This window comes from Stomoxys calcitrans, chromosome 5 (assembly GCF_963082655.1).
Source record: "Stomoxys calcitrans chromosome 5, idStoCalc2.1, whole genome shotgun sequence".
Lineage (NCBI taxonomy): Eukaryota > Metazoa > Arthropoda > Insecta > Diptera > Muscidae > Stomoxys > Stomoxys calcitrans.
In genome coordinates this window covers 139,313,553-139,339,980 of record NC_081556.1, presented here as the reverse complement: position 1 = coordinate 139,339,980, position 26,428 = coordinate 139,313,553, and the positions used below count along the sequence as shown (strand labels likewise).

General features: G+C 35.1%; 1 protein-coding gene across 1 annotated transcript; it reads right to left on the bottom strand.

The window, feature by feature from the left end:
- LOC106089107 (zinc finger protein ubi-d4) lies at window positions 1–24,990 on the bottom strand. Its single transcript, XM_059370252.1, has 3 exons — window positions 24,315–24,990; window positions 23,445–23,720; window positions 1–1,457 (listed from the first exon to the last, which is right to left on the bottom strand). The coding sequence occupies exons 1-3, from the start codon at window positions 24,727–24,729 to the stop codon at window positions 616–618; spliced, it is 1,533 nt and encodes a 510-aa protein (XP_059226235.1). The 5' UTR covers window positions 24,730–24,990; the 3' UTR covers window positions 1–615.
- Between the last annotated feature and the right edge of the window lie 1,438 nt (window positions 24,991–26,428).

Below are 26,428 nucleotides of genomic sequence, written 5' to 3'. Positions count from 1 at the left end.
TTTGTTGAAAGATATTTTAGCGGTTTATTATGATTGGAAGTGGAAATTATATGTATGTATATAGTACGTAATTCTTTTCAGCTTCTGTTTCTTATAGCACTATTGCTTTAATTGTTTGTAGTATTTATATATGTATATATGGATTTGAATTTTGTATAAAAACCAAATAGAATGATAAATAAAATGGAATACAAATTTTACAAGTTCTATTAAAGATATATGTATGTATATGTATAGGTAAAATGAGATTTGATCACGGTAAAAAACGAGAAATAAATTAACACATAAATGTGGACAACACAAAAAATATTTAGAGAATACTCATAATCTTAGCCAAAGGAAGTACTAATTAGGGAATTAGGAGTTTCGAGTAAGAAAATTATAGAAAAAAATGATTCATTTTGCATCTTAAATTTATATACTTTTAAAAAGCTGCCATAGAATTCTAAACTAAAAAAAAAAACACGAAAAATAAAACTAAAGACCAACTTAAATTTATGTTAAAAAACACACGCACATGTAAAAAAAAAAAGAGTCGAGTAAAAAATGAATATCATTTCATTTTGTTAAATTGTGGCATTCCCTTTGCATAGAGAGAGAGAGAGAGTAAGAGCTTTAATTAGTAGTGTTATCATCGGTCTTGTGGAATTCCTCCAGACACAGTTTACAACTCCAAGAGCCCTCGGGAGGTGTCACCAACGGCGGCGATAGACAATACATGTGATAGCCACGATCACAGTCATCGCAAAACAACAATTGATCATCATTATCGGAAGTGCCACATATGGAACAGTATTTGCATTCAATGCATTGCCAACGATAACGTTTCACCGAGATTATCATATTGGGCGTGAACTGCAGACAGGATGGATGGCCGGAACGGCCACAATCGGAACAAGAAACCAATTCTTCGGGTAAATTAGTCTTTTTATTCTCCCGCTGATCGCCCAGGCAAAAATCGCAATAGGGTGATGGCTGGGCCACATCACGATAGTTGGAGCGAACTTTCGACTTGGCCGCTGGCTTAGTGGGGCTGGGCGCAACTGCTGTGGCTGCAGCGGCCGCAACAACTTGCTGGGCAGCAGCAGTGGCTGCCGGCGGTGCTGGTGCGCTTGAAGAATTACTATCCGTGGGTAAACCAATCGAGGCATCAGTTGCATTCGAGGATGAGTTATCTATGGGTGGTGGTGGTACAATGGGCGCTGTTACTGGTGCATTTGTGTTAACGCTGGAAGGCAATGTTAAACCTGGCTGAGAAGAGTCATCGGTATTTGTAATGGGTGATGCTGAATTGGAATGACTTATGGTTGTGGGAGCTACATTGGTAACGCTGGGAGCGGCTGCCGCAGCAGCTGAGGTATTTGAGGCAGCGGCTCCACCAGCACCACCACGACGGCGACGAGTAGGCTCTCCGGAACCTTCGCCGTCAGCATTGGCGCCTCCACGGCGACGGGTGCCTAAAAGACAAATCATTTAAAAACATTAAAGCAGATATAAAAAAAAACAGGAGGAACTAAAAGCAGATAAAGACTAATGTAAAAAAGTCTAAACAACACTGAAATGCTCATATGATATGCCAAGGAGTATTGAACTGCAAAATAATAGTAGTAGTAGTGAAATAGAAAGTAAATAAAACGTTCGAAGTTGGAAAGTGAAGACGTCCTCGTTTGTAATCCTGACGGCCAAAGACCAGGGCAACTTAGCTGTCCGATTTATACCATAGTTTCAACTATCTAAATTGCTTCGCCTTTTATACCCACCACCGAAGGATGGAGGTATATTCATTTTGTCATTCCGTTTGCAACGCATCGAAATTTACATTTCGATCCTATAAACTATATATATTCTTGATCAGCTTAAAAATCTAAGACGATCTAGCCATGTCCGTCCGTCTGTCTGTTAACAGTCTCACGCTACAGTTTTTCAAAATAGAGATATGGAGCTGAAACTTAGCAGAGATTCCATAAGCAAATTAAGTTCGAAGATGGGCTATATCGGACTATATCTTGATATAGTGCCCATAGACAGATCCGCCGATTTAGGGTCTCAGGCCCATAAAAAGCTACATTTATTATCCGATTTTGCTGAAAATTGGGACAGTGAGTTGTGTTAAGCCACTCGACATCCTTCTTCAATTTGATCCAGATCAGTCCAGATTTGCATATAGCTGCTATATAAACCAATCTCTCGATTTTAAGGTTTTGGACCCATAAAATGCTTATTCATTGTTCGATGTCGCCGAAATTCGGAACAGTGAGTTAAGTTGAGTTTCTCGAAATACGTTTGCAATATGGCACAGATCGGTCCAGATTTGGATATAGCTGCCATATAGAAAAATCTCTCGATTTAAGGTTCTGGACCCATAAAAAGCGCATTTATTGTGCGATGTCGCCGAAATTTGGGACAGTGAGTTGTGTTAGGCCCTTCGACATCCTTCTTCAATTTGGCCCAGATCGGTCCAGATTTGAATATAGCTGCCATATACCGATCTCTCAATTGACGGTTTTGTGCCTATAAAAGGCGCATTTATTGTCCGATGTCGCCGAAATTTGGGACAGTGAGTTAAGTTAATCCTCTCGACATATTTGGCCCAGATTTGCATATAGTTGCTGTATAGACCGATCTCGTGTTTTAAGTTTGTGGGCCAATAAAAAGCGCATTTATTGTCCGATGTCGCAGATATTTGGGACAGTGAGTTGTGTTAGGCCCTCGACATTCTTCTTCATTTTGGCTCAGATCGGTCCAGATTTGGGTATAGCTGCCACATAGACCGATCTTTCGATTTAAGGTTTTGGGCCCATAAAAGCGCATTTATTGTCCGAAGTCGCCCAAAATTTGGAACAGTGAGTTGTGTTAGGCCCCTCGACATACTTCTGTAATATGGCACAGATCGGTTCAGATTTGAATATAGCTGCCATATAGACCGATCTCTCGATTTAAGGTTTTGGCGCATTTTTTGTCCGATTTCGTCAAAATTTGGGGCAGTGAGTTGTTTTAGGCTCTTCGAAATTTTCCTGCTACTTGGCCCAAAATCGGTCCAGATTTGGATATAGCTGCCATATAGATCGATATCACGATTTAAAGCCTTGGCCCCATTAAAGGCGCATTTATAATCCGATTTCACTGAAATTTGACACAATGACTTATGTTAAGCTTTTCGACATCCGTGTTGTATTTGGTTCAGATCGGTTTATTTTTAGATATAGCTACTAAAAGACCAATACATAATTGATCAATGACTTGTACTTATTAGTATTTGGTCCAAATCGGAACATATTTCGATATAGCTGCTATGGGGCATAACGTATGTATTTTTCACCGAATTTTGACGAAATGTGGTTTACATATATACCCGAGGTGGTGGGTATCCTAAGTTCGGCCCGGCCGAAATTAAGCCCTTTTTAACTTGTTGTTTGCTACTACGATCCCAGAGGATTTTGAGGCCCTTTACAATCGACACAATTCATTGTTGTTGTAGCTACGTTCGCTGTAAGTAATCAAATTGATGCGGTCTGAGATTATTCCGACTAGGCTATTGTTGTTGTAGCCACATCTGCATGTGGAGCTGGCGATCCTGGCAAGCTCGTTCCGGCCCATACGACCGATCGCCGCGGGAACATGATGGCCATTGGTAATTTGAAGGCAACAATAACCCATATTGTCATATGGAGCATCATAGGCACTCAGTATTTAAGCAAGACCCGGTGCTACCCGGCCTCTTCACTCGATACCGCGATTGTCCGCGACTGCAGTTGCAACTACTCCGTATGGAGCATTCCACAATCCACGGCTTGTTGACCCGCCGGTAGCTTTCAGCCAAGCTTCTCGCTATAACGAAGAACACCACACAGATTGGAGCTCAAAGTTCCCACTTGAGTGGTGCTTATAATTATCCCGTGTCGGGATTTGTTGCAGCAGTTTGTTTATAGCAGTGTGTTTTACACTGAGGCGGCAGCTCTTGCCGATTAAGGACTCCATTGGGTCAATCCGGTACGTACAACCGGTTGCCAAGGGATTGAGGTGATTGAGGTGATTGTTGTCATTGTTGCCCTGTTTTGCATACGAGGCAAATATCAATGATAATGTCGTCTAACCTAAACAGGTGACGTGTGTCGTGTAGTCCCTGGTCACAATCGGGACATACATCCTGCGCATTGACATTAACCCTTGCCCTGTAGGAATTTTGGCGGCTATATCTGTCGAATTGTAATTGAGCCAGAACCACTCTGGTTTACAGGGGGAAGTATATTTTTTCAGGTGAAATGGGAGGCGGTCGTTCTCTAAGGACCACAGTCACCAGGTAGCTATTCAACGCATCAGCTACCGTGTCTGCATAAATATGATCTAGACCCGCTTAATATGCGGCTTGATTTAGAGGTTATCTCATGTAACGCTGAACTTCTCGCTCTAAATCATGTAGATCTACCTTAAGACTTCTGGGCGGTGGATACTTATCCATATAATGATGATTTGTAAGGTTTCTGCGATGACGGCATAGAAGGTATTGCTTAGACAGCATGTAAATAGTAATGTCTTCACATGGGTAGGTTCTTTGTCTCCTGATGGAGGTGGTCCACGTGAGAACTGAGGAGATAGCACGTCGCAGTTCGAAGATCGGCATTCAGACACATCTGAATATTATTCCTGCATAACTTAAAACACAGATCGGCCTATTCCGTGGTCAATAAGGTTTCTTTTTATTAGCACTCAAAGTGCTGCCCGTAAATGACATGAGGACCTTATTTCTGGAACAGGGTCAAACTTTTCACATATCAATGAGTGCAGTCCAATTCAAATGAATTGGACTGCACTTCACATATAGTCAAGCCCGAACGGCGTGCCGCAGTGCGACACCTCTTTGGAGAGAAGTTTTACATGGCATAGTACCTCACAAATATTGCCAACATTAGAAGGGAAAAACACCGTTGAAAACTACATTGTTTCTACTTTTGACTTAACGCAAATTGCTTTGGCATGTGCGGAGAATTCGTAAAAGCTGTTAAATCAGAAATCAATCTTATCAGTAAGATATGACTGTTTAGCCGACCATATACCTATATAATTGGGGTCATGGTGTCCCGTATTGCATGCAGGTCAGAGATTATGGATGGTATTGTCCAATCTTTATCTATACTTTAGTTTACTGCATTATCTGGATCATACTTAGGCCAGATTTGTTGCCTACAGCAATTTCAAATTCACGTTCTTTTTTTGCATTTTTCGGATATTGATTATGCGATTTGGAGCTTGTTTCTTGAAGGAAAAACATAGGAGTTGCACTTAACCGAATTTTTTGCCGTAATTTTCAATACTGTATATTCAACTCGAAAAATTTTTTCGCATCAAAAATTGAAAATTTTCACAAGGGGTTTGCTAAAAAAAATGGAAAAAAATAAAATGTGAAATTTTAAGTAATTTTGTTTATTGTTCGAATCGTCTTCGAATTTCGAACTGCGGAATGCTAGAAAATTTTCGAAATTCGAAAAAATGAAGGAGTTACAACGTTCTTGAGGTTGGAAACGACCTTGAATTTTTACGCCCAAAAAATATTGGTTTTTGCGATGTTTTTCACAGAAAACTTTACAGTATTGTTTCATGTAGCACCACTACGGAAAGAGATTTTTCTCACGAATCCAACGGTGTCTTCAGAATTTTGAAATTCGCAAAACTAAATATGTTACAGTAATTTCAAACTCACATTGATTTTTTTTGCATTTTTCGGATATTAATTATGCGATTTTGAGCTTGTTTATTGAAGAAAAAACATAGGAGTTGCACTAAACCGAATTTTTTTCCGTAATTTTCAATACTGTATACTCAACTCGAAAAATTTTTTCGCATCAAAAATTGAAAGTTTTCCCAAGGGGTTAGCCTTTGCTAAAAAAAAATGGAAAAAAAATTAAATGTGAAATTTTAAGTAATTTTGTTTATTGTTCGAATCGTCTTCGAATTTCGAACTGCGGAATGCTAGAAAATTTTCGAAATTCGAAAAAATTAAGGAGTTACAGCGTTTTTGAGGTTGGAAACGACCTTGAATTTTTACGCCCAAAAAATATTGGTTTTTGCGATGTTTTTCACAGAAAACTTTACAGTTTTGTTTCATGTAGCACCACTACGGAAAGAGATTTTTCTCACGAATCCAACGGTGTCTTCAGAATTTTGAAATTCGCAAAACTAAATATGTTACAGTAATTTCAAACTCACATTGATTTTTTTTGCATTTTTCGGATATTAATTATGCGATTTTGAGCTTGTTTATTGAAGAAAAAACATAGGAGTTGCACTAAACCGAATTTTTTTCCGTAATTTTCAATACTGTATACTCAACTCGAAAAATTTTTTCGCATCAAAAATTGAAAATTTTCACAAGGGGTTAGCCTTTGCTAAAAAAATTAAAAAAAAAAATAAAATCTGAAATTTTAAGTAATTTTGTTTATTGTTCGAATCGTCTTCGAATTTCGAACTGCGGAATGCTAGAAAATTTTCGAAATCGTCTTCGAATTTCGAACTGCGGAATGCTAGAAAATTTTCGAAATTCGAAAAAATTAAGGAGTTACAGCGTTTTTGAGGTTGGAAACGACCTTGAATTTTTACGCTCAAAAAATATTGGTTTTTGCGATGTTTTTCACAGAAAACTTTACAGTATTGTTTCATGTAGCACCACTACGGAAAGAGATTTTCCTCACGAATCCAACGGTGTCTTCAGAATTTTGAAATTCGCAAAACTAAATATGTTACAGCAATTTCAAACTCACATTGATTTTTTTTTGCATTTTTCGGATATTAATTATGCGATTTTGAGCTTGTTTATTGAAGAAAAAACATAGGAGTTGCACTAAACCGAATTTTTTGCCGTAATTTTCAATACTGTATACTCAACTCGAAAAATTTTTTCGCATCAAAAATTGAAAATTTTCGCAAGGGGTTAGCCTTTGCTAAAAAAATTCAAAAAAATAAAATGTGAAATTTTAAGTAATTTTGTTTATTGTTCGAATCGTCTTCGAATTTCGAACTGCGGAATGCTAGAAAATTTTCGAAATTCGAAAAAATTAAGGAGTTACAGCGTTTTTGAGGTTGGAAACGACCTTGAATTTTTACGCCCAAAAAATATTGGTTTTTGCGATGTTTTTCACAGAAAACTTTACAGTTTTGTTTCATGTAGCACCACTACGGAAAGAGATTTTCCTCACAAATCCAACGGTGTCTTCAGAATTTTGAAATTCGCAAAACTAAATATGTTACAGCAATTTCAAACTCACATTGATTTTTTTTGCATTTTTCGGATATTAATTATGCGATTTTGAGCTTGTTTATTGAAGAAAAAACATAGGAGTTGCACTAAACCGAATTTTTTGCCGTAATTTTCAATGCTGTATACTCAACTCGAAAAATTTTTTCGCATCAAAAATTGAAAATTTTCACAAGGGGTTAGCCTTTGCTAAAAAAATTAAAAAAAAAAATAAAATGTGAAATTTTAAGTAATTTTGTTTATTGTTCGAATCGTCTTCGAATTTCGAACTGCGGAATGCTAGAAAATTTTCGAAATCGTCTTCGAATTTCGAACTGCGGAATGCTAGAAAATTTTCGAAATTCGAAAAAATTAAGGAGTTACAGCGTTTTTGAGGTTGGAAACGACCTTGAATTTTTACGCTCAAAAAATATTGGTTTTTGCGATGTTTTTCACAGAAAACTTTACAGTATTGTTTCATGTAGCACCACTACGGAAAGAGATTTTCCTCACGAATCCAACGGTGTCTTCAGAATTTTGAAATTCGCAAAACTAAATATGTTACAGCAATTTCAAACTCACATTGATTTTTTTTGCATTTTTCGGATATTAATTATGCGATTTTGAGCTTGTTTATTGAAGAAAAAACATAGGAGTTGCACTAAACCGAATTTTTTGCCGTAATTTTCAATACTGTATACTCAACTCGAAAAATTTTTTCGCATCAAAAATTGAAAATTTTCGCAAGGGGTTAGCCTTTGCTAAAAAAATTCAAAAAAATAAAATGTGAAATTTTAAGTAATTTTGTTTATTGTTCGAATCGTCTTCGAATTTCGAACTGCGGAATGCTAGAAAATTTTCGAAATTCGAAAAAATTAAAGAGTTACAGCGTTTTTGAGGTTGGAAACGACCTTGAATTTTTACGCCCAAAAAATATTGGTTTTTGCGATGTTTTTCACAGAAAACTTTACAGTATTGTTTCATGTAGCACCACTACGGAAAGAGATTTTCCTCACAAATCCAACGGTGGCTTCAGAATTTTGAAATTCGCAAAACTAAATATGTTACAGCAATTTCAAACTCACATTGATTTTTTTTGCATTTTTCGGATATTAATTATGCGATTTTGAGCTTGTTTATTGAAGAAAAAACATAGGAGTTGCACTAAACCGAATTTTTTGCCGTAATTTTCAATACTGTATACTCAACTCGAAAAATTTTTTCGCATCAAAAATTGAAAATTTTCGCAAGGGGTTAGCCTTTGCTAAAAAAATTCAAAAAAAATAAAATGTGAAATTTTAAGTAATTTTGTTTATTGTTCGAATCGTCTTCGAATTTCGAACTTCGGAATGCTAGAAAATTTTCGAAATTCGAAAAAATTAAGGAGTTACAGCGTTTTTGAGGTTGGAAACGACCTTGAATTTTTACGCCCAAAAAATATTGGTTTTTGCGATGTTTTTCACAGAAAACTTTACAGTATTGTTTCATGTAGCACCACTACGGAAAGAGATTTTTCTCACAAATCCAACGCACAGTGGGCCAAATGGCAAAAAAAATGGAAATAAGTCTACAACTTTTTATCTGTTGATTTTAGCCATACAAAATGTTCTAGACATTTGTAGAGGAGGACATAGGCTTTCAGAAAAGTGCTGTTGTTGGTCCATATCTTTAATACAGGGTGAGCTACAGGGTGTCAAAGTTGACCACTTTTGACTTCTCCAAGCTTCTGGGGGCCATAACTTTTGATCTACTCAACCGATTTACATGATTTAGGACTCTAGAGAAAGAGCTTGACAAGATCTAAAAAACTTATGCATAAAGTACCATGCCATCGTGTACTGTTAAGGAGTTATGAATTGTTTAATTTTAAAATATGAAAATTTGGCCTTGGTTTTTTTCAGTGTTTTTTAAATAACTCCGTCAATTTTAAAGCTATAAACTTCATACTTCACACAAATTATGCCAGCATATGTGTGCATAAAATACAAAAGGAATCACGTGAATATCTTTGGCGGTTTAAAAATGGCATCGTTTTCAATATGAAAAATATTTTTTTTGTCAAAAAATTGCAAAATTTTTCAAAAAAGATACTCCCATTTCCTTTAAGTTTTCGCAAACTTTGGCCGTCAAAGCATTATCATTTCTTTCCATTTTCACAAAGTCGAGGTATTAAGAAAAGTTTTAAGTGCTAATTTGGCTAATTTCGATATCAAACAACACCGTTATCTTAAGACCAAAATGGCCAATTTTTTTACTAAACTTCAAAAGTTTCTCACTGGAAAAAAAGTTCCACGGGGATTTTTTCGCTTTTTTTGAACTTAAATGAAAGCTTAAAATGTTCCCAACATTTTAAGGTATGTCTCGCCATATCCTAGCCATAAATGAGATCGTAGCGATCAAAATACTGAAAAAAGTCAATTTTCAAGTAGTGCTATATTCATTGCTAAAAAACAAGTATTACGTCACATTTTATTGCAAAGATGTTAAATAAACTTTTATTTGGTAACACTTCTTCTACAAAACACAAAAAGAATCATGGAAATATCTCTATTCTATTCCATTTTATGGAACCGGCAATAAAAAAGTCAATTTTTCAAAAAAGTCGAATTTCCCAAATTTTGTTTTTGTTGTCCTAATTGCACATGACACACTATAGCCATATTTACGCAACATACCTTATCGTAAAGGAAATTTTCATACCTTTCCAACAATGTATAAAACATTTCTCAACTCGGATTCTATCTACTCTAAAATTCATTTACACTTCATTAAACTCTATATAAAAATGTCTATTTGTGAAATGGAACCTTATATGGGGCCTACACTAAAACATTGATAGATTTGCCCAGGGTTTACAATACAAATGTGTTAGAATAAAAAAAGGTCTCCTGCCAAAGTTTAAAAAAATTGGAATAAAAATATGTGTTTTAGAGCGAAAACACTTCGCATCGGCGTGCGTTTGTATAGTACCTACATCTATTTTTAATGTAAGCTGATGATTTTTGAATAAAAAGTAACCTAGAAATATACCTGCATATATATATATATTTGTGTTAAGATTTGATGCAGACAAATGTTACCTGTTTCGCTATGTCGAATTCCCAGGAAATCCACCGTATCAATGAATGTGAAAAAACCTACCCATAAAAAATTCATTGTCATTTTTTTTAACCAAATTCGAGTCCAGGTAAATAATTATAGAAGAGTAAGTAAAAAGAGGCACTTTGGACCCCTTTTTACGATTGCGTCTGATACCTGAAATGGGTCATTAATTGTGAATATATTGCATAAATATTTGAACAAAATCCAAATTTTCTTCATTATATTTTGTAGAGGCGTAAAGGACATTTATAAGTTATGGAAGTCATACTGAAGTATTCCACTCTTTCGAAAATTGTATGGGACATCAAAAATGATTCCAAATCATACACGGAGTCATTTAAGGAACTTGTTTACACTTTGGACCACATATATGGAATAAGGCTAAATAAAGACGCTTTAGACAAACTTGAAAAATTCTACAAATCATTTGAGAGAAGGTTGCCAGAATGTTCATTCGCAAAAATCAAGTTTTTCAAAATGTATGAGAAGTGGCTGAAATCGGATCTACTTATTGAAATTAAACCGCTGATTCCCGGCCGGCCTAGCAAAGCATACGACGAAGTTACGGAGAAAACCAAAAAGAAAAAACAAGAGGAACTATTGGCGGCACATCCGCCAAATTTAATAAAAGATACGTTCAAAACAGCATTGTTAAAAACACAACCAAAAAATGTTGGACGAATTGTCGATGTTTTACCATTAGCATCTCCGAAAAGGGTAAAGAGAATGGTAGAAAGTATTCCAACTCCAAAATCGACTACAGAATTCACGGAGGAAGATGCACTGGCCCTGATTTTGAACCTAGGCCTCTCAAGAAACAAATACTCAACAATGAGGAAGGCTCTTCGTGAAAAAGGATGGGGTTGTTTACCCTCAAAACATAAATTGTACAACACCAGGACGAAAATGGTGCCATCAAATATATACGTGGACGAATTAAAAGCAAGAGTGAAACTTGCTGATCTTGTTGAAAATACAGCTGTTAGAATTATTTCTAATTTTACTGAAGAACAGTTGAACACATGTAATAATTCCGAAGTGGTTTTGATCAGCAAATGGGGTTGTGATGGATCATCTGGATTTTCCGAATATAAGCAACAAACATAAATAGATGCCAACTTCGCATCAATTTTCATGGCATCATTAGTACCATTGAGAATGAGATTGTACAAGGACCAATCTTCATCATCGAAAGAAAATGCATTTCAAGATATATGGATAAATAGAACACCTGGGTCAAAATATTTATGTCGCCCAATTCGGTTTGAGTATACAAAGGAAGACCGGAACACAACACGATCTTTGGTGAACGAAATAAAGGAAGAAATTGCTGCATTACCCATGATTGTTATAAACCAATTGGGAAGAAATATAAAAGTTTCGTTTCAACTACAACTCACTATGATCGATGGAAAGGTGGCAAACGCATTAACTGGCGTTATGTCCAATTGGAGATGCAATATTTGTGGCAAGAAGAATGGGCAATTCGAGGACAAGTCTGATGAAAATTTAGTAAACGAAAATGCGCTCAATTTCGGTATTTCGCCCCTGCACTGTAGAATTCGATTCATGGAGTATTGTTTGCATTTATCGTATGACCTTAAATATCGGACTAGCCCTGGAAACCGCGATGTCTCTGCTAGAAACAACCAAGATCTTCACAAAATGAGGCAGGAAGAGAAGAATCGAATCCAGTTGGAGTTTAAACAAAAGGGACTTATAATAGATAAACCTCTTTACGGATACGGAAGCACAAATGATGGCAACTCGGCAAGGCGGTTTTTTGAGGACCCCGTATCGACATCTAAAATAACCGGTCTTGATGAACACTTGCTAAGACGATTCAAAGTGATTTTGGCTGTAATCAATAGCAAAAAGATGATAAATTCAACCAAATTTGAAGCTTATAGTAATGACACAAAAAACATTTTATCTGATTTATATTCGTGGAAAGCTTTAACACCGACAGTACATAAAGTCTTACATCATGGCAAGGAAATTGTGGAATACAACATACTTCCGTTAGGAGAACTTACAGAAGAAGCTCAGGAATCCCGTAATAGAGATGTTAAACAGTTCCGGCTTTTCAATACCCGAAAGAGCACCAAATTTAACCAAAATTATGATTTACTTCAATATTTATTGTTATCGTCTGATCCGGTACTATACAGCATCAGAACTAAATGGCTACCAAAAATATGTGACGATATAGATAAGGACGATCCCGATGCCATTCAAATTAAAGAGCTTTTAAATTTTGATACCTTAGATTATTTGGTAGAGAATAAAATCAAATAATACAAAACTAAAATGCTTTTTTATTTTGGGAGTAGCTAATATACATATAAACGCACGCCGATGCGAAGTGTTTTCGCTCTAAAACACATATTTTTATTCCAATTTTTTTAAACTTTGGCAGGAGACCTTTTTTTATTCTAACACATTTGTATTGTAAACCCTGGGCAAATCTATCAATGTTTTAGTGTAGGCCCCATATAAGGTTCCATTTCACAAATAGACATTTTTATATAGAGTTTAATGAAGTGTAAATGAATTTTAGAGTAGATAGAATCCGAGTTGAGAAATGTTTTATACATTGTTGGAAAGGTATGAAAATTTCCTTTACGATAAGGTATGTTGCGTAAATATGGCTATAGTGTGTCATGTGCAATTAGGACAACAAAAACAAAATTTGGGAAATTCGACTTTTTTGAAAAATTGACTTTTTTATTGCCGGTTCCATAAAATGGAATAGAATAGAGATATTTCCATGATTCTTTTTGTGTTTTGTAGAAGAAGTGTTACCAAATAAAAGTTTATTTAACATCTTTGCAATAAAATGTGACGTAATACTTGTTTTTTAGCAATGAATATAGCACTACTTGAAAATTGACTTTTTTCAGTATTTTGATCGCTACGATCTCATTTATGGCTAGGATATGGCGAGACATACCTTAAAATGTTGGGAACATTTTAAGCTTTCATTTAAGTTCAAAAAAAGCGAAAAAATCCCCGTGGAACTTTTTTTCCAGTGAGAAACTTTTGAAGTTTAGTAAAAAAATTGGCCATTTTGGTCTTAAGATAACGGTGTTGTTTGATATCGAAATTAGCCAAATTAGCACTTAAAACTTTTCTTAATACCTCGACTTTGTGAAAATGGAAAGAAATGATAATGCTTTGACGGCCAAAGTTTGCGAAAACTTAAAGGAAATGGGAGTATCTTTTTTGAAAAATTTTGCAATTTTTTGACAAAAAAAATATTTTTCATATTGAAAACGATGCCATTTTTAAACCGCCAAAGATATTCACGTGATTCCTTTTGTATTTTATGCACACATATGCTGGCATAATTTGTGTGAAGTATGAAGTTTATAGCTTTAAAATTGACGGAGTTATTTAAAAAACACTGAAAAAAACCAAGGCCAAATTTTCATATTTTAAAATTAAACAATTCATAACTCCTTAACAGTACACGATGGCATGGTACTTTATGCATAAGTTTTTTAGATCTTGTCAAGCTCTTTCTCTAGAGTCCTAAATCATGTAAATCGGTTGAGTAGATCAAAAGTTATGGCCCCCAGAAGCTTGGAGAAGTCAAAAGTGGTCAACTTTGACACCCTGTAGCTCACCCTGTATTAAAGATATGGACCAACAACAGCACTTTTCTGAAAGCCTATGTCCTCCTCTACAAATGTCTAGAACATTTTGTATGGCTAAAATCAACAGATAAAAAGTTGTAGACTTATTTCCAATTTTTTTGCCATTTGGCCCACTGTGCAACGGTGTCTTCAGAATTTTGAAATTCGCAAAACTAAATATGTTACAGCAATTTCAAACTCACATTGATTTTTTTTTTGCATTTTTCGGATATTAATTATGCGATTTTGAGCTTGTTTATTGAAGAAAAAACATAGGAGTTGCACTAAACCGAATTTTTTGCCGTAATTTTCAATACTGTATACTCAATTGGAAAAATTTTTTCGCATCAAAAATTGAAAATTTTCACAAGGGGTTAGCCTTTGCTAAAAAAATTCAAAAAAATAAAATGTGAAATTTTAAGTAATTTTGTTTATTGTTCGAATCGTCTTCGAATTTCGAACTGCGGAATGCTAGAAAATTTTCGAAATTCGAATAAATTAAGGAGTTACAGCGTTTTTGAGGTTGGAAACGACCAAAAAATATTGGTTTTTGCGATGTTTTTCACAGAAAACTTTACAGTATTGTTTCATGTAGCACCACTACGGAAAGAGATTTTCCTCACGAATCCAATGGTGTCTTCAGAATTTTGAAATTCGCAAAACTAAATATGTTACAGCAATTTCAAACTCACATTGATTTTTTTTGCATTTTTCGGATATTAATTATGCGATTTTAAGCTTGTTTATTGAAGAAAAAACGTAGGAGTTGCATTAAACCGAATTTTTTGCCGTAATTTTCAATACTGTATACTCAACTCGAAAAATTTTTTCGCATCAAATATTGAAAATTTTCACAAGGGGTTAGCCTTTGCTAAAAAAATTAAAAAAAAAATAAAATGTGAAATTTTAAGTAATTTTGTTTATTGTTCGAATCGTCTTCGAATTTCGAACTGCGGAATGCTAGAAAATTTTCGAAATTCGAAAAAATTAAGGAGTTACAGCGTTTTTGAGGTTGGAAACGACCTTGAATTTTTACGCCCAAAAAATATTGGTTTTTGCGATGTTTTTCACAGAAAACTTTACAGTATTGTTTCATGTAGCACCACTACGGAAAGAGATTTTCCTCACAAATCCAACGGTGGCTTCAGAATTTTGAAATTCGCAAAACTAAATATGTTACAGCAATTTCAAACTCACATTGATTTTTTTGCATTTTTCGGATATTAATTATGCGATTTTGAGCTTTTTTATTGAAGAAAAAACATAGGAGTTGCACTAAACCGAATTTTTTGCCGTAATTTTCAATACTGTATACTCAACTCGAAAAATTTTTTCGCATCAAAAATTGAAAATTTTCACAAGGGGTTAGCCTTTGCTAAAAAAATTCAAAAAAAAAATGTGAAATTTTAAGTAATTTTGTTTATTGTTCGAATCGTCTTCGAATTTCGAACTGCGGAATGCTAGAAAATTTTCGAAATTCGAAAAAATTAAGGAGTTACAGCGTTTTTGAGGTTGGAAACGACCTTGAATTTTTACGCCCAAAAAATATTGGTTTTTGCGATGTTTTTCACAGAAAACTTTACAGTATTGTTTCATGTAGCACCACTACGGAAAGAGATTTTCCTCACAAATCCAACGGTGTCTTCAGAATTTTGAAATTCGCAAAACTAAATATGTTACAGCAATTTCAAACTCACATTGATTTTTTTTTTGCATTTTTCGGATATTAATTATGCGATTTTGAGCTTGTTTATTGAAGAAAAAACATAGGAGTTGCACTAAACCGAATTTTTTGCCGTAATTTTCAATACTGTATACTCAATTGGAAAAATTTTTTCGCATCAAATATTGAAAATTTTTATTGAAATTTTTTTTTTGCTAAAAAAATTCAAAAAAAATAAAATGTGAAATTTTAAGTAATTTTGTTTATTGTTCGAATCGTCTTCGAATTTCGAACTGCGGAATGCTAGAAAATTTTCGAAATTCGAAAAAATTAAGGAGTTACAGCGTTTTTGAGGTTGGAAACGACCTTGCTAAAAAAATTCAAAAAAATAAAATGTGAAATTTGAAGTAATTTTGTTTATTGTTCGAATCGTCTTCGAATTTCGAACTGCGGAATGCTAGAAAATTTTCGAAATTCGAAAAAATTAAGGAGTTACAGCGTTTTTGAGGTTGGAAACGACCAAAAAATATTGGTTTTTGCGATGTTTTTCACAGAAAACTTTACAGTATTGTTTCATGTAGCACCACTGCGGAAAGAGATTTTCCTCACAAATCCAACGGTGTCTTCAGAATTTTGAAATTCGCAAAACTAAATATGTTACAGCAATTTCAAACTCACATTGATTTTTTTTGCATTTTTCGGATATTAATTATGCGATTTTAAGCTTGTTTACTGAAGAAAAAACGTAGGAGTTGCATTAAACCGAATTTTTTGCCGTAATTTTCAATACTGTATACTCAACTCGAAAAATTTTTTCGCATCAAATATTGAAAATTTTTACAAGGGGTTAGCCTTTGCTAAAAAAAATGGAAAAAAATAAAATGTGAAATTTTAAGTAATTTTGTTTATTGTTCGAATCGTCTTTGAATTTCGAACTGCGGAATGCTAGAAAATTTTCGAAATTCGAAAAAATTAAGGAGTTACAGCGTTTTTGAGGTTGGAAACGACCTTGAATTTTTACGCCCAAAAAATATTGGTTTTTGCGATGTTTTTCACAGAAAACTTTACAGTATTGTTTCATGTAGCACCACTACGGAAAGAGATTTTCCTCACAAATCCAACGGTGTCTTCAGAATTTTGAAATTCGCAAAACTAAATATGTTACAGCAATTTCAAACTCACATTGATTTTTTTTTGCATTTTTCGGATATTAATTATGCGATTTTGAGCTTGTTTATTGAAGAAAAAACATAGGAGTTGCACTAAACCGAATTTTTTGCCGTAATTTTCAATACTGTATACTCAACTCGAAAAATTTTTTCGCATCAAAAATTGAAAATTTTCACAAGGGGTTAGCCTTTGCTAAAAAAATGGAAAAAAAATAAAATGTGAAATTTTAAGTAATTTTGTTTATTGTTCGAATCGTCTTCGAATTTCGAACTGCGGAATGCTAGAAAATTTTCGAAATTTGAAAAAATTAAGGAGTTACAGCGTTTTTGAGGTTGGAAACGACCTTGAATTTTTACGCCCAAAAAATATTGGTTTTTGCGATGTTTTTCACAGAAAACTTTACAGTATTGTTTCATGTAGCACCACTACGGAAAGAGATTTTCCTCACAAATCCAACGGTGTCAGATTCAAATTCAAAAAAAATAAAATGTGAAATTTTAAGTAATTTTGTTTATTGTTCGAATCGTCTTCGAATTTCGAACTGCGGAATGCTAGAAAATTTTCGAAATTCGAAAAAATTAAGGAGTTACAGCGTTTTTGAGGTTGGAAACGACCTTGCTAAAAAAATTCAAAAAAATAAAATGTGAAATTTGAAGTAATTTTGTTTATTGTTCGAATCGTCTTCGAATTTCGAACTGCGGAATGCTAGAAAATTTTCGAAATTCGAAAAAATTAAGGAGTTACAGCGTTTTTGAGGTTGGAAACGACCAAAAAATATTGGTTTTTGCGATGTTTTTCACAGAAAACTTTACAGTATTGTTTCATGTAGCACCACTGCGGAAAGAGATTTTCCTCACAAATCCAACGGTGTCTTCAGAATTTTGAAATTCGCAAAACTAAATATGTTACAGCAATTTCAAACTCACATTGATTTTTTTTGCATTTTTCGGATATTAATTATGCGATTTTAAGCTTGTTTACTGAAGAAAAAACGTAGGAGTTGCATTAAACCGAATTTTTTGCCGTAATTTTCAATACTGTATACTCAACTCGAAAAATTTTTTCGCATCAAATATTGAAAATTTTTACAAGGGGTTAGCCTTTGCTAAAAAAAATGGAAAAAAATAAAATGTGAAATTTTAAGTAATTTTGTTTATTGTTCGAATCGTCTTCGAATTTCGAACTGCGGAATGCTAGAAAATTTTCGAAATTCGAAAAAATTAAGGAGTTACAGCGTTTTTGAGGTTGGAAACGACCTTGAATTTTTACGCCCAAAAAATATTGGTTTTTGCGATGTTTTTCACAGAAAACTTTAAAGTATTGTTTCATGTAGCACCACTACGGAAAGAGATTTTCCTCACAAATCCAACGGTGTCTTCAGAATTTTGAAATTCGCAAAACTAAATATGTTACAGCAATTTCAAACTCACATTGATTTTTTTTTGCATTTTTCGGATATTAATTTTGCGATTTTGAGCTTGTTTATTGAAGAAAAAACATAGGAGTTGCACTAAACCGAATTTTTTGCCGTAATTTTCAATACTGTATACTCAATTGGAAAAATTTTTTCGCATCAAAAATTGAAAATTTTCACAAGGGGTTAGCCTTTGCTAAAAAAATTCAAAAAAATAAAATGTGAAATTTTAAGTAATTTTGTTTATTGTTCGAATCGTCTTCGAATTTCGAACTGCGGAATGCTAGAAAATTTTCGAAATTCGAAAAAATTAAGGAGTTACAGCGTTTTTGAGGTTGGAAACGACCTTGAATTTTTACGCCCAAAAAATATTGGTTTTTGCGATGTTTTTCACAGAAAACTTTACAGTATTGTTACATGTAGCACCACTACGGAAAGAGATTTTTCTCACGAATCCAACGGTGTCTTCAGAATTTTGAAATTCGCAAAACTAAATATGTTACAGCAATTTCAAACTCACATTGATTTTTTTTTGCATTTTTCGGATATTAATTATGCGATTTTGAGCTTGTTTATTGAAGAAAAAACATAGGAGTTGCACTAAACCGAATTTTTTGCCGTAATTTTCAATACTGTATACTCAATTGGAAAAATTTTTTCGCATCAAATATTGAAAATTTTTATTGAAATTTTTTTTTTGCTAAAAAAATTCAAAAAAAATAAAATGTGAAATTTTAAGTAATTTTGTTTATTGTTCGAATCGTCTTCGAATTTCGAACTGCGGAATGCTAGAAAATTTTCGAAATTCGAAAAAATTAAGGAGTTACAGCGTTTTTGAGGTTGGAAACGACCTTGCTAAAAAAATTCAAAAAAATAAAATGTGAAATTTGAAGTAATTTTGTTTATTGTTCGAATCGTCTTCGAATTTCGAACTGCGGAATGCTAGAAAATTTTCGAAATTCGAAAAAATTAAGGAGTTACAGCGTTTTTGAGGTTGGAAACGACCAAAAAATATTGGTTTTTGCGATGTTTTTCACAGAAAACTTTACAGTATTGTTTCATGTAGCACCACTGCGGAAAGAGATTTTCCTCACAAATCCAACGGTGTCTTCAGAATTTTGAAATTCGCAAAACTAAATATGTTACAGCAATTTCAAACTCACATTGATTTTTTTTGCATTTTTCGGATATTAATTATGCGATTTTAAGCTTGTTTACTGAAGAAAAAACGTAGGAGTTGCATTAAACCGAATTTTTTGCCGTAATTTTCAATACTGTATACTCAACTCGAAAAATTTTTTCGCATCAAATATTGAAAATTTTTACAAGGGGTTAGCCTTTGCTAAAAAAAATGGAAAAAAATAAAATGTGAAATTTTAAGTAATTTTGTTTATTGTTCGAATCGTCTTCGAATTTCGAACTGCGGAATGCTAGAAAATTTTCGAAATTCGAAAAAATTAAGGAGTTACAGCGTTTTTGACGTTGGAAACGACCTTGAATTTTTACGCCCAAAAAATATTGGTTTTTGCGATGTTTTTCACAGAAAACTTTACAGTATTGTTTCATGTAGCACAACTACGGAAAGAGATTTTCCTCACGAATCCAACGGTGTCTTCAGAATTTTGAAATTCGCAAAACTAAATATGTTACAGCAATTTCAAACTCACATTGATTTTTTTTGCATTTTTCGGATATTAATTATGCGATTTTAAGCTTGTTTATTGAAGAAAAAACGTAGGAGTTGCATTAAACCGAATTTTTTGCCGTAATTTTCAATACTGTATACTCAACTCGAAAAATTTTTTCGCATCAAATATTGAAAATTTTCACAAGGGGTTAGCCTTTGCTAAAAAAATTAAAAAAAAAATAAAATGTGAAATTTTAAGTAATTTTGTTTATTGTTCGAATCGTCTTCGAATTTCGAACTGCGGAATGCTAGAAAATTTTCGAAATTCGAAAAAATTAAGGAGTTACAGCGTTTTTGAGGTTGGAAACGACCTTGAATTTTTACGCCCAAAAAATATTGGTTTTTGCGATGTTTTTCACAGAAAACTTTAAAGTATTGTTTCATGTAGCACCACTACGGAAAGAGATTTTCCTCACAAATCCAACGGTGTCTTCAGAATTTTGAAATTCGCAAAACTAAATATGTTACAGCAATTTCAAACTCACATTGATTTTTTTGCATTTTTCGGATATTAATTATGCGATTTTGAGCTTGTTTATTGAAGAAAAAACATAGGAGTTGCACTAAACCGAATTTTTTGCCGTAATTTTCAATACTGTATACTCAACTCGAAAAATTTTTTCGCATCAAAAATTGAAAATTTTCCCAAGGGGTTAGCCTTTGCTAAAAAAAAATGAAAAATAAAATGTGAAATTTTAAGTAATTTTGTTTATTGTTCGAATCGTCTTCGAATTTCGAACTGCGGAATGCTAGAAAATTTTCGAAATTCGAAAAAATTAAGGAGTTACAGCGTTTTTGAGGTTGGAAACGACCAAAAAATATTGGTTTTTGCGATGTTTTTCACAGAAAACTTTACAGTATTGTTTCATGTAGCACCACTACGGAAAGAGATTTTCCTCACAAATCCAACGGTGTCTTCAGAATTTTGAAATTCGCAAAACTAAATATGTTACAGCAATTTCAAACTCACATTGATTTTTTTTGCATTTTTCGGATATTAATTATGCGATTTTGAGCTTGTTTATTGAAGAAAAAACATAGGAGTTGCACTAAACCGAATTTTTTGCCGTAATTTTCAATACTGTATACTCAACTCAAAAAATTTTTTCGCATCAAAAATTGAAAATTTTCACAAGGGGTTAGTTAGCCTTTGCTAAAAAGATGGAAAAAAATGTGAAATTTCAAGTATTTCTGTCTACTTTACGAATCTTCTTCGAATTTCTAACTGCGGAATGCTTAAAAATTTGATAAAATTTGATAAAATGACGGAGTTAAAGCGTTTTTGGCCTTGAAAACGAGTTTGAATTCTTACGCCATAAATAAATTGGTTTCTGCTATGTTTTTCGTAGCAACCTTTACAGTATCGCTTTATGCAGCCATTCTAGGGAAAGGGATTTTCGTTGGTTTTTTTGAATATCAATTATGCGATGTTGACTGGCATGCCTCAGAGAAGGTTCCTGTTCGGTGAGTTGGAAGTTTGGTGATTCGTCCGATCCTTAACTTTAGGGATTTTTGTCTTGATCTTGACCTCTGACAGGTATTTCCAATGCGTATTGCTCACGAGAAAGTTGCGAAATTCACTACTTTATATTTAGTTAACAAGGTTTCTTTGTCCATTCCCCAAGTCTTGTCGGCTAGCGACTTGAGAATGGCATGAAAATGAGAAGACGCTATCGAAAGTCGCCCCTATAATATTCCGGTCATTTACAATCGGAATTCTTTTGTCCATCGCCTTCAATCTCGAGCTCCCTTGAGATCTTGTATTCTTCAGGCACTGGAAACTACCGATAGTTTCGCAGATGAGATTTTGAGTTTACGACTCCCTATTTAACTTTACGGGACTTTGACTTCTTATAACTACCTATCGCACAAGTGGTTCACAATCCACTTCTTCCCCGAATTTGGCAGAACAGACTCGATGACATTGACAGGGTGATCAACTGTATTGATGCTTTCGGTAACTTAAAGCACGTGCGAACAGTTTGTTAACAGGGATGGTCAATTGTGTTATTGTGCCATACATTTTACGGAGTCCATGTTGATGCTTGCTGGAAATTGAAAATAACTCTCAGGATAAGAGAAGAGGCTCAAGTCTTTTCGAACGAGTAAGGGAGAGAGTGCGATCGGCCTCGTTCTCCCAGCGATCGGGTTAATGCAACGATCTTGCTGCCCAAAGGGATGATGCCAAGGATCATTACCCAACTTGCAAGAAAGGGTCTACGACCATAAAAAAAACAAGAAATCGGTCTTTAAGACTCCCTTTGATTTGCAAATGTATCTCGATTAAGAACATACGACCCATTTTCAATATCTCGAGTATTAGCATGGTTGAGATGAATATATTGAAGGTTTTCGTTATGTCACCTACATGCTTGATCATCAACACCTATATTCCTTCATGGCTAATAACTCTTCACGGGATTGCTTGCCTTACGCCTTTAACATGTTCAGCTCCTAATAATGGTTGTCCGACATGTCGTCATGGCTAATAACTTTTCACGGGATTGCTTTTTTTATGTCTTTAACATGTTCAGCTCTGAATAACGGTGGTCTGTTAGCGACTGGGAGAAGTCTTTCTTGCTTTAGAATAGTCGTTTTCTTATCTCTCACTGGGTGCAGGACATCTGCCAAAATGATATGCGAACCGTTTTTATTCAAGAATCTGTTGTCAATTGAAAGCTGTCGCGGCTTGACCTATCGCTTGCTGGCACCTAAGCTTGTGTGACAGATTCACTGGAACTCAAACCATATATTCCTCTTGTTGTTGTTGTAGCCACATTATCATGTTGAGGTGGCGATCCTTGTCAAACTCTTGTAGGTGAGCAAGCTCATTCCGGTCCAAAGGATTGATCGCCGCGGAACTGGGTGCCATCGGTTATTTAAAGGCGCCATTAACTAGCCTTGTCATATCGAGCATCATAGGCACTCAGTATTTGTGCAAGAGCAGCTGACGCCCGGCCTCTCACTGAGCCACTCCACTCGATACCGCTGATTGTCCGCGACTCCCATTGCAGCCACTCTTTCTAACCCTTCTGAGCTCGGGAACCTTGGGAACGATCTCACTTTGAGCAAGGACAATCCATTATGTTGTTGTTGTTATAGCAGTGAGTTGACACTGAGGCGGCAGCCCTTGCCGATAAAGGACTTCATCGGGTCAATCCGGTATGTACAACCGACTACCATGGGATTGACAATTCATTTAAGACGAAAACAACAACAAACCCGCAGGAAGATCCATCTTCGGCGAACAAGCACAGCTCCCCTTGTTGATATTTTTGAATATTCGCCGTGGTCCCTATAGGGCATGATATACAAAATTAAAAGTGTTAAGTCTGCAGAGATTTTGAGCTTTGGATGTACAGTTAACGACAATTTGGAGGAACAAATTAAATTTTCAAAATTTGATTCTACAATTGGGCACCATGTTTATACGTTCCTCCGACTTGTATACCTGCCTAAATTCTACTTTTATAATCTAACTCTTAAAAAATAAGTAATTAAAAATTTCAAATATGGTTCAAGCCATACGCTGCTTTACTCACCACCTCCTTTGCGACCACGCTTGGGAGTACCATCCACGCTGGTATTGGATTTGCGCCAACGAGTGCTACCGGTGGCGGTTCCACGTTTACGCTTGCCTCTTGCACTATACGACTCATCAAAATCGTTATCCGATTCGAAGTCATCCTCAAAATCTTCATGATGGTGATAGGTCATTTCCATGTCCTCGTGGAACCATTCTTTTTCGGCATTGGCATGGGAATCCTTGCTATCGTTGTCACCAGAAGCACTCATTGAATTGCCATCGGCTGTCAAAGCTGTAAACAAATAATAAAAATCAAATATAATAAACCTATCAAGGAGTTGAAGTTAAATACTAAAGACCCTTGACCCTACTTACAACCCAAGTTATGTTTACATTACATACCCCGGCAAATCCCCGCCGGCGGCCGACTGCCTTGCAAGTGTTGGCAAGCAATGTAAAGTAAATGGAATAATGTATATACACAATGGCATGGGCATGCATATTTCTTCCATTCGCAAATGAAATAAAAGATACAGATTTTTCTAAAGCAAATAAATCAGATGGCAAACAGAGAACGAAGTAAACGAATGGGGGCAATATTGCACACCCAAGCAAAACAGAAATATAAGTGAAACAACAAAAACCACACTGGTAATGTGAGGGATTGCAAAAGACTTGCTTTCTTAATGTATGGGGTGGCGGTAATGGTGGTGGTAATCACAACCACCCATCCCAGTCAAGAATATCGAAAACCTCATTCACACAAAACAACAAAACGCCACATGACAAGGGTTGTTAATGAGCACAATAAAAGGAAAAAACTATAACTACAAAAAGGGAATAAGTGCTCAAGCAGGTTATCGATTTATCCCCAGCCAAAGTTTACCTGCATTCTCATTCTGATGATGATCCCGAGACGACGATCCTGACCCAGCAGTTGTGGCATAATGATGATGATTATGATGATGCGACTCCCTATACTGAAATGGTCGATAGCTGTGATGGTGATTGTGCAGATATTGTCTCTTCGGTTTACGCCACCTCGACGAGGGATACGTATAAAGTTGTCCTTCGCGAAAACCTGGCATCCGCTGTTTCTGTTTCACAAATAGAGCACAATGGGTCTGTGCAACCCCTGTTTGAGGGTCTAGGAAGGGCATCCGCAGACGTCTTTCGATGCATAATCGAGTATTGTAGTTTTCACTGTTTTCCAAAATCTCTTTGTAGGCGGAGTCATTAAGGAAGTTTTGTATCTTTTCAAAATTATTTACATTGGCTACTTCAATTTCAGGGGCAGACATATTAACCGCTCACTTTGCACTTTTCTTTCAAGCCAAGCGGGGAACTCAACTTGCCCTTTGTTGTTGTTACTGCTGCGGGCCAAGCTTTCTCCCCTGTTCTGGCGTTTGTTAATGAAAACTTTTATACTATCGTTTCAAACAGAGGACCATGCATTCGACCCACGATTTTAAATATATTTTGAACCGTATAATGTTTTTTATTGTTGCAATTTTATTCCACGAAGCTCTTTCAATATTGAGAAACCTTAACATGGAACGCTTTTTAACAAAGTGTCGTTTGTATTTACGGTATTTGGTAACAAGGAGGTATTCGCTTAATTTATGTATGGTTACTACTATATACAATTTAATGGGACGTTTACACATAATGATTTTGAAACGAATGGTACAAATCGTACAATATCATTGGCAAAAACAGTTAAGTTTTCTTGTCATCCGGATGATATACAAATATGACATATGCTGTACATTTGTTGTTGAATTGTAGCAGTATGTTGTACACTGAGAAAGAAAGACTCCATCGGATTAATCCGGTACGTACAACCGACAGCCGTAGAAATGTGCTGTTTATATTTTGGTCCTATCCATGGGCAATCTATTAAGGGTGGTCTCATTTGTACAACAACCACAAATCATATGGTGCAATCCGGCATCTTGTCATCAAGCTGATGAACCTTTTGACAAGCCACACAAAGAAATTTGTGTGTGTGTATATATATGAGCAGAGAATATGCGAGAAAGAAGACAACAACAAAGATAATGCAAACAAAAATCTGACATCTTAATACCGTCAAACCTAACCGCTTGTTAACAGCTGTTCGCGTGAGACCACCTTTTTAAATCCGCCTTGGGTCCTATCCAGCGCAAGTCATATGTCCAGGATAGAATATTAGAGCAAAATTATTGTATTTTAGTTGGTTTGTGTATCTAATTTTAAACGAAGAATTTATCAAAGCACAAGCCGAACAAAAACGTAAGCATTCCTATACAAAAATGGGTTCATGTATATCGTGACAGTTGCCAACAATGCGAAGCAAATGGCAAAAACTGTCACTTGATAATCAAGCAAGAATTTAAAAAAAAATGCAAAACAAAAAACTAGTGTTATTATACAAATTTTAGCATTAAAGAACCTGAGGTGCCCACCATGGATTCTTTGGTAAAAATAAGGGGCCAAAAAAAGTTGTCTTTATCAATTTACGGACATCTCCCTTAAGTGTATTTCAGCAAATTTGGACACAAATTAGGCCAAAGGTTCCAAAGTAAAATTTGTTCCTTTGTGTTTCAAGGTTGTTGTTGTTGTAGCCATGACATAACTACCAGGTAGCGTACCGTAAACAGCTGAGTACAATTTTTTCTCGCGAAGTGTTCTATCAGTCAACGATAGTGCACTATCTGATTTTGACATACTCAAAAACAGAGTTGCACTAATCACTGATTTTGACAGATAGTGAACTCAATATTTTGTTGTTGGGCAACTGCCACTACCTGTAGATGAATAGATCTTGGCTGGGATCTACCAGACGAGCCCACAGTTTGTCCATGGAGTGATGCTCCGTGGGAGTAGATACAACTGCAGTCACGGACAAACAGCGGTATTGAGTGGATAGTCTCAGTGGGACAACCATCGGCACAGGCTCCTGCATATCCGATAATGAAAACGTTCCAAAAGCTATTGTACAATTCACATACATTCCAC

Bases quoted from the DNA above. Each gene is read 5' to 3' on its own strand.
- LOC106089107 (XM_059370252.1), bottom strand. From the start codon at position 24,729: ATGTCTGCCCCTGAAATTGAAGTAGCCAATGTAAATAATTTTGAAAAG. The intron at 23,721-24,314 runs GTAAACTTTGGC...ATTTGTTTACAG, and splicing joins TCATCAGAATGAGAATGCAG to CTTTGACAGCCGATGGCAAT. The intron at 1,458-23,444 runs GTGAGTAAAGCA...TTTGTCTTTTAG, and splicing joins GCGTGGTCGCAAAGGAGGTG to GCACCCGTCGCCGTGGAGGC.